The 15,645-nt window shown below is 41.7% G+C and overlaps 1 protein-coding gene across 1 annotated transcript in view; it reads right to left on the reverse strand.

The window, feature by feature from the left end:
- Positions 1-13,364, reverse strand: part of Amph (amphiphysin) — a 95,054-nt gene extending 81,690 nt beyond the window's left edge. Inside the window, exons 1-2 of the mRNA XM_013033001.1 lie at positions 13,344-13,364; positions 9,176-9,256 (exon numbers count right to left, since the gene is read on the reverse strand). Of these exons, the coding sequence (XP_012888455.1) occupies positions 9,176-9,256; positions 13,344-13,364 (102 nt within the window). The remainder of the gene's footprint in view (positions 1-9,175; positions 9,257-13,343) is intronic.
- Between the last annotated feature and the right edge of the window lie 2,281 nt (positions 13,365-15,645).

The raw sequence follows: 15,645 nt of genomic DNA on the forward strand, positions 1-15,645 counted from the left end.
AGCAAGGTAATGAGTACATTTCTTATCAAGCACTGTTGCCTCCTCCTTTGTTTTTTCCTACCATCCCTTCCTTCCCACCTCCTCAACTACCACTCCCCCCCTTGCCCCACCCACTAAATTGTAAAGTTCGTTTTTCAACAACGTCTTCTGCATCTCATTGTTGCAATGGGTCAACCTGTATCCCTATTTAAACATTTTGTTTTTTCCCTTCCCCTCCCCAAATTATACCAACATCAAATACAGTGAAAACAGGGGTTATATCGTGGGGGAGGGACGTACAAAGCAACAACAACAAAAAATCACATGGTACCTTATAAATACGTTAGAAACAATAGCAAGAAAGAAAAAACTACTTGTGTCCCTATCTTGGGGTTCATTTTGCTTAATATCATCTTGTGTAACCTTTTCTGCTTGTCCCAGACATATACTAGATATTGCAAATAAGGGAAACCATGGGACCTATGGTTCCTTGGGCCTGGCTTACTTTACTTAATACTATTTTTTACCTACTGAGTTCTTATACATTGATTTACTCAAACTAACAGCTATAAATGCTACTTCATCCAACTCTCCTATGACAGTCTGGTAAGCGCAGAGGAAAGGGTAAGGAAGGTTTTCTCCAAATTGCGCCAAGTCGCTGATGGGAGGATCTAATACAGGCCTCGGAAGTCTCCAGGTGATGAACTTATTTTAAAACCAGTACTGCATTAAGGTATGCCAAATGATATTTGAAAATTAACAAGTTAATAGATAAAATTCTGATGCATTAAACGCATTATTAGAAAATACACCTGCCTAATGCTCAAAAGCCAAGAAAGAAGAAAACTTTTGATATCTTACTTGAATCTCAGTAACTACTTCTCAGAAGAAAGAAGCCATAGTTGAGGTATTAGTTTGATAGGATTGTGAACAAATCATATAGAAAGAATGAATGATTTCAAATGAGCTACACAGAGAGAACAATCAAGAGTAGGTTTCCACACAGCAGCATATGTATAGCACCCCTGGGCAAGTCAGCTGTTGCTATGGCCCTGACTATATGTGCAAAACCAAATCCAGAAGATACCACTAGTCAGGTAATTCAGATTTGGCTAATACCTAAGGCAATAGATGTTTAACATGTGTTAAACAAGCAATAGCTTATTGAATCGTCTTACCAAAATATGGTGAGTATAATAACTCATCACTATAAGTAACTTTAGTTATGAAAAGGGAAACAAAGACAGTAAGAAAAAAATCTCACATGTAGAAAATACATTTTTCATTAAGATGCCTCTCTCATTCAGTCACTGAGAGCAGGCATTTAGAAAAGGGCTCAGGTAGAATGCCAGCAGCACCAGAGGCATGAAGCCAGGATCTGAGAAGGCTGAACACGTTGTGATTTCCCAATATGATTCCTCTCATCTAATCCACGGCTGGAAATGTATGACCCTTCCCCTTGTTATATGATTATGTTTGGCCTCTGCTGACATTTTTCTCTTGAAAATGAATAAAGTGAGACATCAAAATTAAAACTGGCTATGATCTTTTTTCCAGAGTTCAGACAGGAACACTCAATCATGAGAGCAGTGTGAATAAATGTGCAGATCATTTTTGAAGCTTAGAAAGAAATGAGATGATCAAAGTGTTGAGACTTAATGAAGCCATAATCAGCACCCCAGCTAACAGGTGACTAATGAAGCATAATATCTGAATCCACTTATGACCAAGGGTGATGCTTCTGAGCCCTGTTGATGCCCGGAGTTCTCCCTAGAACAACTTCAGATGCTGTTAAACTGGTGTTGCAAAGGGAAAAGTGTAATATATCTGCAATCAACATTTCTATCTTCTTGCTTGGCACTCTTTGTAGTAGACGAAGCAATCATTAAGAATGGATTCATGAAACAATTTTAGTAGTTTTCTGAATGCTGTTTTGGTAAATATCAATGCATGCAAATAAGAAAGAGAAGATATAGTAGTAGATGTTGGAAATCACAGTCCTGGGCTTATGGGAGGGTAGGAGGGAAGGGGCAATGAAGAGCACTTTTCACTTTCCATCATTTTATTTTAGATCTGTGGCTCAATTTTATATCATCAACTCTCAAGGAATATCTATAATCATAAAACAAAAAAATCTAGCATACTTTCTACCTTTTAACTAAACAAAATCAGAGCACTTAGCTAATAATTTTACAACTTCTCCCCTTCATTTCCCATAGGCCACATTACCTTCAGTTTATACTGTCCTGTTCAGATCTTTTGGAAAAGGTAGGTCACTGTGTGTGCAACAGGAGAAAACTGCATAATTCTAGAGCTATAGATTCATTCCAGCAGCAGGCTGCATGGAGTTCAAAGATATGCTGCACTCTCTGACTTGGAAAACCATTCTGTTTTTCCTCTTTCTCTTTATCCTCTCTTCTCTTTTCTCCCCTCTCCCTCTCTATCTCTCTGTTTCTTTCTCTCTCTCTCTCTCTCTCTCTCTCTCTCTCTCGTGTGTGTGTGTGTGTGTGTGTTTCCGATGCCTCTGACTCTTCTCCTAAGAACACCAGTCACATTGGGTTAAAGCTCACCTGTATGGCTTTATTTAAACTTAATTACTTGAACTGATCTGTAAATACAGTCACATTCATAGGTACTTGAGATTGCCCCTCCATATAAGAGTTTGGGGAACCACGGTTCCTCCATAACTGAGCAATGCCCACCGTAGAAGCTGTCAACACAGCCAGTCAATTGTAGCATCTAACACTGCCCAGTGGCCTATGTCCCTGGAGTCTGCCTCATGTGTCACAGCTGTGCTGTGTCACCATGGTACCACGAGGATGGCACCTTTTCAAAGTGAGAAACTGGAGCACAGAGGCTAAAATGTTGCTCAGGGTTCCAATCCCGGCAGGCCTTTGTGCTTGGTCCTCCTCCTGCCACTTCGATGCCCCAATGCCAGTGGTGAGAGGGGAGGGTGCCAGGAAAAGTCAACTGCTGATCAAAGGGGACAAATTCACTAAGGATGCCACCTCTGTGTTCTCACGATATAAGCCTTGCCTATAAATAACGATGTCAAATTTGTTCACTTGTTTTTCTCCACAGTGCACGATTCCACAGCTTGATTCAATGTGATTCTTATCACACAGTGGAGGAGGCTGTGGGTGCTGGGATCTCACTGCCTGGCGTTAAAATATGAGCTCTTCTACTTCTAACTGTGCAGTCTTGACAAAATCACTTAGCATCTCTCTAGTTCTCAGCTGAAAAGTGAAGATGATCACCCAACGTATCTCATTGAACAGTCATAAAGGTGGAGGCAGAAAATCCCCACAAAATCTCAGCAGAATGTACCCAGTGCAAAGTATGCCCTCAGTACACACTGGGTATCACTAGTATTCAACTCAATAACTTTTTAAATGATAAACACCTTCTCTTGGCAGAAGTTCTTGGCTGAATTAAGTTCAGCTGCATGTCATAAAGCATAAAAGAATCTTCATGAGGAATATAACCCAACCTGCACAAGCACTTTAGAAACATATAGTACTATCTTGCTTTTTTGGTCGTGGGGCTTGAACTCTGGGCTTGGGCGCTATCCCTAAGCTCTTCAGCTCAAAGTGCATGCTCTACTGCTTGAGCCACAGCACCACTTCCAGTTTTCTAGTGATTAATTGGAGATAAGAGTCTCACGGACTTTTCTGCCTGGGCTGGCTTTGAACCGTGATGCTCAGATCTCAGCCTCCTGAGTAGCTAGGATTACAGGAGTAAGCCACTGATGCCTGGCTGCTATCTTGTTTTTTTTTTTTTAATCTGTACTTCTAAGAATCAAACAGAGACAGTTTTCAGAAAGTTTTATTGGGAGAGGGGGCAGGGAGATGGGGCGTGCTGAGACTTGAACTCAAAGCCTAGATGATGTCCCTGAGCTTTGGGGCTTAAGGCTAGCCCTCTACTACTTGAGCCACAACTCAACTTCTGGTTTTTTGCTGGTAAATTAGAGGTAACAGTCTCAGACTTGGCTGCCTGGGCTGGCTTTGAACCGTGATGCTCAGATCTCAGCCTCCTGTGAGCCACTGGTGCCCAGCAGAATGTAATGCTTTAATGACTTTAAATATCACAGTAAAGAAAGGATCCCAGAGTACAGAGGAATCATGTATGCAAATTTACAAAAACTATTTAACAATGAATATAAGAAAAATCAAAGCAATGTAGTAAATTTATGTCTGAAGAAATTATAAAACATGAGTACCAGCAGTCATGAAAATAATCAAATTCATTCCCCAAATGAAATTTTTCTGACATATATTCAATTTTCCTCTATGTAAAAGTATAAATGTATAATTATACTTCACTATAGAATTAGGTAGACAGTACACCAAATCCCTACTAGAGGAGTCTTAAGAATACAAATACTTTTTCCATGATTTTTTTTCCCTAAGGTTGGTTTTGGTGAGGCTTGGGAGTTAGAAGAATGTTTAAGCTCCTGGGATGATTCTTAGTTATTAAAATCAGGTTTAGGGGTATATCCAAACTGACATGTAATTAAAAACATGATTCTCTTTACCATCTCTGTGCAATCTCAGGCTTATATACAAGTTGTTAACATCCCAAGATGATTCTCAAGGGACAGAGCAAATTATATGACCAGACTCAGAAGTCTAGAGTACAACCCAGGAACCACTACTATAAATTTCACTGTGTCTGTCAATTATGAAGACATAATGCACTGGTATATATTCTAGCACACAGCTCTAGTGAAAATCTCCTTACAGCTCCTGGTATCAGTTGGCCACCTACTAATGCATCTCTTCCATTTGGTATGCTACTCCAATAGTAATGTCAACACAAGCTCACAGGGTGACTTAGGAGAGAGAATTGCAGAGGAAACCAGTAAAATGGATGCACATCTACAATCCAGCTGCAGCCCACTTATGCAAATACTCACAACCTCTTCAGATCCTCTTCCTCAGCATGGAGGGGAGATGTGCCAATTCTCTGCATCCCAGTACTGGGGCTCATTTGAAGAAGATCCTACAAATTAAACGATGAGCTTCCCTCACAAGGAAGAGAAGGTACATGCAATTGGTCTGGAAATGGAGGCTGGACTTGCCAGGCTTACTAGGTATCTATTATTACAATTATGCTTAAGAAGCATAAAGCTTCTTGCATTGTATAGTAAGAAGTAATGAAATATTGTGTAAGTGACTATAAGGACCTTAATTTAACTGATTAATAAGAAGTCACATCCACTATTTTATCAAAACATACCAAAGGCATTTGGCCAGTATGCTTTTAGAAAAGATTATCACTCCTTTGTAATGGCGTTTCCTTCCTTTCTCCTTTGCTCTCTCCCTCCCTCCCAACCCATTCCTTCCTTCCCTCTCCTTTTTTTTTCCTCTTCTTTCCTCTCTGTCTCCCTTCCTTCCTTCTTTTTTACTTATGGGGCTTGGGTTTGAACTCAGCATTGATTTAGCTTCTTTGATGGGCTGGTGCTCAACCACTCGAGCCATGCCTTCAGCCTTTTTGTTGCTTATTATGAAGGCTAGACCCAAATTACCATCCTCTGGCATTCAGCCTCCTAAGTAGCTAGGATTACAGGTACAAGCCCCCGGCACATGGTTTGTAATTGTGTTTTAATGGAAAGATGTGCTTTGTATGTATAGAATTGATTTAATACCTTAAAGCAAGTCTAACCTACCAGGATTGTCAATACAGCAGACTTCTGTGGGAAGGCCTGGCAGCAGATACATCTGGGTACAATATAAAGGCCCCGGCTCTAGATCTTTTCTGCATTTCTCTGTAATCTTAATATTTATTTCATTTCTAATACCAACATTACACCTGTCCTCTTTCCTTGACCTAATTCATCTGTGGCACTAAATGGAAGAAAGAAAACAAAACCTGTTCCATTTAGTAGAGAACCAGACCATTATTAAACACTTCATTCCATCAGCAAAAGTATACAGCTCATGTAAATCCAACGTTATAAATAAAACTAAAATTGGATCCAGTGAAAGAATAGATCTTTGAGCATGTGGAGTCTAGCTGGAAATATGATTGTACAAAGGAATAGAAGTCACTTTAAGCAACACACACACATAAACAAATTAGGTGACAACACAATTAGGTGTTTCCACTGGTGCACAGAGTTAATGGCAGTCGGGTAGGGGAGTCTATGGAGGCACAGAACCAGATGTAGATGTAGAGGAAACCCAGCTGGCAGAGAACTAGGAAATTGTCTGTTGGTGGGTGAGTGGGTGAGAGTCATTGGACAGAAGTCCTGAGTGGAGAAGAAAAGGAAGGAGCCATGAGTACCAGCCAGCCCACAGCTAGAAAGCAGGAGACTCGTTGGACACATGCCTCACGGGAGATAAGGTGACTCACACATCGGGACTAGTTATATAAGGGCACATGGAGAGGACAGTGGCAGGCAAGGTTTTCATGCTCAAGGAAGAAGACAGAATTACACTGATTAAAAGACCCCAATACAGCAGTAAACACCAATATGCAGCTACTGGCTAGTCATAGGTTCAGTTAGAATTAGGAAGTGAGAATTACAGCCTCCTATTTTTCTAGAAAAGAATGTGGAAAATTGGGAATGATTCTGCAAATGTCATGATTCTCCAGGGAAACCATCTGGCCCCCAAGGTTCTTTTTCTGAGGCTTTAAATGGAAAACTCTCTGTCTTTAATGGTCACAGGACAATTTGGATAGCCTGTTTCACCTTGGTGAGTTTGTGGTTGTAGAGGACTCACATCATTGTGGTTGTCAAATGTTTTAGTGCAGAGTTGATGGTAATATTCCTATTATCCTCTAAATGACCAGAAGGTCCAAAATGATATCCTTTATTTCTTTTCTGCGACTGGAGATCTCTATCCTTTTGTCATCTTGCCTAGAGGTGAACCGATTTTATTGATTTTGTTCAAAGAATCAGCTTTTTGTTTCTATTCTCTTCACTACTGTTTGTCTATTTTCACGTTCATTGATTTTTCTGCCCCTGTCCATTTTCTTTCATCCGTTTTGCTTGCTTCTAATTTGTTTTTGCATTTCTTTTTTCTAGTTTCTTAAGAACTAGATTATTGACTTGAAGCTTTTGATGCTCTAATTTTCCCCGGGAATGAGGCCCAATTTGCCTCAAGATACTATGTATTCATTTTCAAAACCTTGACTTTGCTCTACAAACCTGACTTCACAGATAAAATCTTCTTCCATTTTATTCCAGGCCCCTAACTCTACAGTTCTACTCTCTCTGCCCTTTCCCCTCTTAAGTCATGCTCTAGGAAGAGCTTCAGTAAATTCCTCCTCCTGAAGGTATAATCAATCAGCAGCACTCTCATTTTAACAGGACATCCAGTTTCCAGCTTGACAGTCTTAGGCGAAAGGAAATGCCACTACTGCACCCCAAATCACGACTGGTAAGAACGGATCCACTGGTTGATTTGTCTACAAAGATTGTAGACAATGCAGAGCATGACTATCAAATTATATCCATATTTTTCCATGAAAATTTAATACTAGAAACTATTCAAAGAATGTAATATTAAGATATGCTTTCCAACTATGTAACTGATTCGTGTTTATGTATGTTTTAATACATTAAAAGAGTCAACTATTTTTCATCTTCAGAGGGTTAGGTTTTAGTTGGATGCTATAGGTTCATGCCTATAATCCTAGCTACTCAAGAGACTGAGATCTGAGGACTGCAGTTCAAAGACATTCTGGGCAAAAAAGTCCATGATACTGTTATCTTCAATTAATCAACCAAAAGCTGGAAGACGAGCTGTGGCTCAAAGAGTAGATTGTCAGCTGTGAATTTAAAAAGCTAAGGGACAAAACACCCAGGCCCTGAGTTCAAGCCCCAGCATCAGCAAAGCAAACAACCAACCAAATAAACAAATCTCACTCCCTGAAGAAGATATAAACACTGCTAAACCCATAAACTTAATAAAAAAAAGGGGGTGACACTGATCAAGATGAATTGTATTCATATACTCCTTTGTTAAATGGCAGTTCCTTTGTACAACTACTTATTATTTTTTTTAAAAATTCATGAACTTGAAGCATACAGTAACTGAACTCATTTTGCCCAAAGTGCTTACTGCCTCTGTAACGTTTAGTGAGATACCAATGGTTAAAAACCATCTTTCCTTTAAATTGAAAACGTCTTGAACATCAAAGCAAAATTTTATGCTCCCCATTCCCTTCCTAAAGTCCTCACTCATTTCCTAAAGTCTCACTCACTTCCTGAAGTCCCACTTCCTGCCTTGTCTTCTACAAAAGCATCTCCAGAATTAGCAATTGTTCCCCTGGAGTTAATCCAACCTCATCTGTTCTTTCTTCAGTTTTAATGGTTTCTGGTTATAATGTGTGCTGCTCCATTGTCTGTTGCTAGTAGTACAGTACCACAAATGAAGCAATTAATTTTTTTAAAAAAGTTTGCTCTGAGCCGGTACCAGTGGCTCACACCTATAATCCTAGCTACTCAGGAGGCTGAGATCTGAGGATCACGGTTCAAAGCCAGCCCGAGCAGAAAAGTCCTTGACACTCTTATCTCCAATTAACCACCAGAAAACCAGAAGTGGCTCTGTGGCTCAAGTGGTTGAGCGCTCTCCTTGAGCTGAAGAGTGCAGGGACAGCGCCTAGGCCCAGAGTTCAAGCCTCATGACCGATCAAAAAAAGGTTTGCTCTGGCTCATGGTTTAGGGAGCGAAAGGCTGGGAGCTGCATCTCACGACGGTCTTCTTCCTGAGGCAGATCAGGGCATCAAATGACAAGAAATAGGGAGCATGTGTGTCCCTTGTCACTGTCTCTCTTCTTATAAAAGCACTAGTATTCGATTGTGAGGACTGTACCCTGATATCTTTATAAAAACCAGTTGCTTGCCAGGTGCTGGTTACTCATGCCTGTAATGCTAGTTCTGCAGAAGGCCGAGTGGCATGGGCAGACAAATCTAAGAGATTCTTATCTCCAATTAACCCAGACGTGGAGGTGTGGCGCTAGTGGGAGAGTGAAAGCACGAGACCCTGAGTTCAACACACACACACACACACACACACACACACACACACACCCCACTTTCCAGAAGGCCCCATCAAAGTTAGTTAAAGTTTTTCCCTTCCCACTGTTCTCCACAAAAGGATTAAACTTTCACAGGCCATACCCTATCCTAAAAACACACATTCAGTTAAATCGCTTCCCTCTCTCAAAACTAGCTCAAATGGACTCACCTCCTGCCTCTTGAAGTTCTGGACATATTCTTCAAACTGTTCGTCTTTCGTCTCATCAGCTTTTCCCAGCTTCTGGAGGACCTAGTTTGTGAATAAAACAAACCCCTTTGAGTGGAAGCGTCCTGTTTTCATGGCTTTGAAACTGTGTAGACTTGGATTTTCATCATAGACTCACCACCCAAAAGCTGTGTGATTCTGGGTTAGGGCTGCACTATGGTGCATTTGTTTATTCTTATACCAGCTTCCTCCAGGAGGCAGAGCAGACAGACTGAGCCATACTTGTCTTTTTAGTCCGAAGCAGGGGCTACAATGCTTGATGCACCACAGGTACTCTGCTGTGCATTAAACAGTAAATCAAAGCTATCTGATTCAGATATTCCCAGGATATATCCCCAGATATTCCCCTTCCAGTAAACCCTTCTCTTCAATAAAACCCTCATAGAAACTATGGGATACATAGGGCTTCTCCTCCTGAAACACAAAGAAAAAGAACCAAATACAGCCAGGGCATTGATCCTAAGAAATATACACCTAGTAGAATAGGCAAAACAGGTTCATAAAACAAATTCAAGACTGTGTGTGCTCTTAGCCATACTCCTTAGAAGTAAAGTCTTTCCAGAATTCTTTGTGGTAGTTATTTACATATTATATTTACATATTCCAATCAACAGGATTGTATCACAGTTCATTCCTTCCTAGGGGGTAGTTTACACAAAGATCACAAGAAAAAATCATTATGTATTGCAGAATGGGGTATGAATAGTTCAGTTTGCTTAGGATATCAGGGGCAGTACTAAAATGAACAGTTCTTAAAACAACCTAGAAAGTCAACTGGGGATGGAAAAGTATGCTGAGGGCCATGACTGGATTTTCTATTTTCATATCTGGTACCTAAAACACCAACTCATTCAATAAAATGGAAATTTTGAAAACACTGCCACCTAGAAATGCACAGTCCTCTATAACATTATCCAAACATCTTTTTGTCAAAAAAGAAATATGTAGCTGGGCGCTGGTGGCTCACACCTGTAAATTCTAACTACTAAGGAGGCTGAGATCCAAGGATCACAGTTCAAAGTGAGCTGGGAAGGAAAGTCTGTGAGATTCTGATCTCTAATTAATCACCAGAAAAACCAGAAGTGGTGCTGTGGCTCAAGTAGTAGAGCACTAACCTTGAGCTGAAGAGCTGAGGGACAGCGCCCTAGGGCCAGAATTCAAGCCCCACAACCAACCAAAAAAAAAAAAAAAAGGAAAATAAATATGTGAGCATTAAAACTTATCACTATGCAGGGCCAGCTGTACTGGTGCACACCTGCAATGCAAGCTTTTCTGAAGGCAGAAGTCGAAGGATCAAAGTCCAAGGCCAGCCTGAGGCAAAAATACAAGACCTTATCTGAAAAATAAGTAAATAGGGATGGGGATGTGGCTCAAGTGGTGGAGCACCTGCCAAGCGGGCCTGAGGTCCTGAGTTCAGACTTCAGTACTGCCAAGAAACATGTTCTCCCTAAATATTGCCATCATGGATTTTCGGAAATTAAATAGTTTATTGATAGATATAAGTAGCTCACTTCTTGGCAAAGGTAAGGGACACACCTTCTAGAAGGTGCTTAACCAGTAGTTAGGGGCTAAACAAGAGACCTGACCATCAAACAGGCAAATGGAATAGTCAGACTTCAAATACTTTCTAGCTCTGGGGCATTATTTCTCATAGTCGGTCTCTTCCTTTGAGATAGATGCAAGTTCCAGAGAAAGGAGACAAAGAGAGTTTTATCAGACTTGCAGAAGACTTGCACATGCAAGGAGCTCAGGAAACCCAGCTGCGTTAGGGACTGTGAGGGATGATGGAATTAGTCTGTGACCTGATCTGGAACTGAGGAACACAAGGCTGGTGTGATAGGCAGAAGATGGATTATGACAAAGAAAGAAAGAAAGAAAGAAAGAAAGAAAGAAAGAAAGAAAGAAAGAAAGAAAGAAAGAAAGAAAGAAAGAAAGAAAAGAAAGGAAGGAAGGAAGGAAGGAAGGAAGGAAGGAGAAAAAGGACATTAATTTCCTTGTATCGATCAGGGAGAGCCCAGGAATTGATTCCCCTGAGGGAGTCATATGACAAGTCTTCATTCATTGATGACAGTGTTAAAGATAGATTAGAAGAGATGGAGACCAGCATATTGAGCCCAGCTAAGGGGATATATATTATTTTTTGGTTGGTTGTAGGGCTTGAACTCTGGGCCTGGGCGCTGTCCCTGCGCTCTTCAGTTCAAGGCGAGCGCTCTACCACTTGAGCCACAGCGCCACTTCCGGTTTTCTGGTGGTTTATTGGAGATAGGAGTGTCAAGGACTTTTCTGCCCGGGCTGGCTCTGAACCATGATCCTGGATCTCAGCCTCCTGAGTAGCTAGGATTACAGGTGTGAGCCACCGGTGCCCAGCTAAGGGGATATTGTTAAAGGCCAGGCAATAATCCACTGAACCTACTAGAGAACAGATAGGACAAATCTTTAAGAAATATAATCCGCAGTGCTTAACAGCTTATGTGATGAAAAACAGGAAGGATAGACAAGAGTCAAAAATCACCACAATGCTGGGTGCCAGTGCTCACACCTATAATCCTAGCTACTCAGAAGGCTGCGATTTGAGGGTTGTAGTTTAGAGCCAGCCCAGGTACCAAAAAAGCCAGAAGTGGAACTGTGGCTCAAGTGATAAGAGTGCCATCCTTGAACAAAACAAAACAAATAAAATTCAGGAACTTGAGTTCCAAACCCAGGCCTTGAGTGCAAGCCTAAGTATTGGCACAATAAAAAAAAATAAAAATGACATGGGAGCAATTAAAAATACTGAGAAGTATTTAATCTGAAATGAGGAGTGGAATACTAGGTTTCCAGCTTTCAAAACGGTAGTTAGTATTAGAAATCAAAGGGAAAATTCACTATCTTCCATTTCTCAGGAAAGTAACTCCTGTTAATTAATGGAAAAAAATTTAAATAGGTCAAGCTATGGTGAAGTGTGACCCCATCTACAAATGCCAGTCCTGTGAATCAAACAGTGGGGAGGTTGATAAAGGCAAAGATGAAGACAAGGAAGAAGTTCAAGATGAAGGCTGAGGGAGGGCAGAGGCACATTTCCATGCATGACCCAACACTGTGACAAGAGGAATAATTACAAGGACTTTGAAGGCTTGCCTCCTGGGTTGTCTTAGGGAGATTCATGCAGAAGATGAGGGTTCAGATTGGACCAGCTTCCAGCTCTGAGTGATTCCCTTCTTGTTACTTTTTGTCTTGCCAAGATCAAGAGAAGAACACATACAGTTATGTATACATGTGCACTGAATCCAGTGGGCATGGAATGGCAGGGGCTCTTGTAGACAGGACAGGGAGGGGTGATCTGCAATCAGATGACTCATTCCTTTCTTTCTCCATATGTTCACAGCCATGTGCTCACCAGGCAGCATCAATCCATTGCCCATTCTGACACTCCAACATTCCATAACCTGGTAGTGAAGAGGCCATAGGGGAAGGGGAAGTCAGTACATCCTAGCAATTTCCAACTGCATTCTATTATGCGTGTGCTGCGTTGTGCCTTGTCTCAGGATAATGATGCTCTAGCTACTTTCTGAGTGTGTTTCAGGACTTAAGACACGTGGCTTGGGTGCCATGAACCTCCAGTCTCGTCAGATTATTCAAGTTAATCCACATGCTTCTTTACCAGGAAGGAATGAGAAAAATCACCAAACCTGGATCTTTTAGTGTGGTTCTTGAGTCCACACATTGTTTTCTGGGAGATTTATTTCTATAGAATTATAACAGCCAGCCTTTGCCTAGGCAGATTTTCAACAGTACAATCACCATCATGTCCTCAAAAGCCTCTCAGGCTGACAAGAGCCTCGCTGCTAATTCTGGGAAAGAATTAGCAAAACAGACAAGAGGTTAGGCTCACAGCTTCTGTCTCATTTCAGAGCCTTCAGACATTAAAATTCTGAGACTAACATACACAGGGAGAATTTGAGTATCTTCAACATCCGTAGCTTCTAAGCAGAGCAAAGGAAGCAGGAAATAAAAGCGCTATAGAGGAGAGATGGATCATTCAGAGGCCAGGAAAGGAAACAGAGGCTTGGGAGAGAAGGCCTCTCAGATGCAGTGGCAGGAAGTACCAGCCAGTTCTGCTTTCCAATCTCACGTCTCCCTCAGAAGATGTCATGTTGCGTAATTCTCTTCTCTCCTTCTGAATTCATTAAAGCTGAGGACTTCTAGTCCTCCAACTTAAAAGAAGAAATCTCAGTGGGGAAAGATGAGTGGACATCGATCTCATAGACAGAAGTGGATGTGGCACCCAGGCCCTCCTCTCTCTGGGTTGGGTCACCTTTTCTCAGAACTCCTTTGCCATGAAACCTGATTCCTTGGAAATCTAGGCCAGAGTTCAAGTTGTCTACCCAGGTTCAGAGGAAGCTTACTGGTCTTCCTCCCATTCCCCCAAGGCTCAGCGATGGACCAGGACTTCCTTCTCTCATGGCTCCTTCAAGGAAACTTACCTTGTAGCAAGACTGCACAAGATGATACAATGGTTCCCCAACTTCACTGGTTTATTTCAATTAACCCCCAGCCCCTCAGTGCGAGCAAGCAATTCCTCCATCTACCACTGGCCGGATGTTATAGGAGAAAACTCAGGTCTGTCCTATAAAGATGATTCTGCGAACATATATATAGCCACAGATGCCAGGGAGGTTTCCCACCTAGCAATTCACCAGAGAGCAGGCGTGTTCTTCACTGCCTCATGCAGATCTTCAGGCTGACTTTAGGGTGACAGTTACCCACCAAACCGAGAGAAGGTGATCAGCAACTGGAAAAAGTAGACCTGCAGCACAGTATTAGGGAAGATGTTGATTCAGGTAGGATGAAAGTCTGAGCCAGGCCACCAGTGGCTCACATCTGTAATCCTAGCTACTCAGGAGGCTGAGATCTGAGGATCATGACTCGAAGCCAGCCTGGCTCCACTAAACTACAAAAGAGCTGGAAGTGGAGCTGTAACTCAAGCAGTAGAATGCTAGCCTTGAGCACAGAAGTTCAGGGATAGTGCCCAGGGTCACAAAAAGAAAGAAAAAAGAAAGTCCATAAATATGTGTGGAAGATATTAGATGGGAGATGCAGGTGGCCTCAAGTGTTAGATACCTCCATGAGTCATCAATTGAGGGAATCTTCTAGAAGAGAAGAGGCGTTTTTTGTCTTTCCTCATCCTGTAGAAAATGACAACTCCAGTAATCATTCATTTAGGAACTATCACCTATGGAAACTTGGGAAATATAGCAGACACAGTGGTCAATGTACTGAATCCCCTCAGTACTCTTGTGAGTTTGGTTACAGTGATGAGCCTCTTTTTATTTAGGAGACCATGTAGCTCAGCACAGTGGAACTAGCTATGCAAACATCAGAGATGGAGTCATTGGGTAGCGTTGAGCAGCTACTGTATAACCCAGCCTGGATGCAAAACAGACAGGCTGATGTCAGAGCTGGCTCCTAAGCCAAACACTGTACTGCCCAATGCAAGCAACAGAGAAAAAAACAGTTTGATGGCCACATTCTTCCCCTGACTGTCACCTGTTTTTTCCTGCCCCCATCAACTGATTATATCACATGATCAAGAATGCTAATATATATATATTTTTTAAGCTGCTTGGCCTGGCCCTCCTGAGGTTCACTCCTGTAATCTTAGCTACTTGGGAGGCTAAGAACTAAGGATAGAAATTTGTAGCTGGCCTGGGCAGAAAAGTTTATGATACACTCATCTCCAATTAATCAGAGAAAATCTGGAAGTGACAGAATGTCAGTCCTGAGCAAAAAAAGCCAAGCAAGAGCATAAGGCTTTGAGTTCAAGCCCTGGTACAGAAACAACAACAAATAAAAAATAAAAAAAACCTGGAAACAATCTTGGCTAAGAACATGATTTACAAGCAATTCTTTGTAGCTCCACAAATATCACCTGGTTGTTTGTCAACCCCCAGAATAACACATGTAGGCAGCAACATGGCCAGTCCAAGCAAGGAGACCATGAGGGCATGTCCAGGTTCCTAGTGGTCATCTTTACTGGCATCTGGCTCACTTTTCTCAAAGTATTTGGGGTGACTTCAGTGCTGTGGGCATTTTTCATTCAGATCAGCATGAAGTGAATTACTAAAGGGGAAAAACTATTGAACACATTTTTCATTATTATCTTTAGACAGATGTACAAAGGAGTTGCTGTTTAACAAAGCAATTTATGAATAAAATATACTCGATCAACTCTCAACTCTCTTTTCAACTCTCTTCCTCAGCCCCCCCTATCCTCCCTTCACTTGTTCGTAATTTTGTGGGGTGTACATTGGATTCTTTTTTTGGGGGGAGGGGTCTGGTCATGGAGCCTGAACTCTGGGCCTGGGCGCTGTCCCTCAGCTCTTCAGCTCAAGGCTAGCGCTCTACCACTTGAGCCACAGCGCCACTTCTGGCTT

The sequence above is a fragment of the Dipodomys ordii genome, unplaced genomic scaffold (genome assembly GCF_000151885.1).
Source record: "Dipodomys ordii isolate 6190 unplaced genomic scaffold, Dord_2.0 Scaffold161, whole genome shotgun sequence".
NCBI classification, from domain to species: domain Eukaryota; kingdom Metazoa; phylum Chordata; class Mammalia; order Rodentia; family Heteromyidae; genus Dipodomys; species Dipodomys ordii.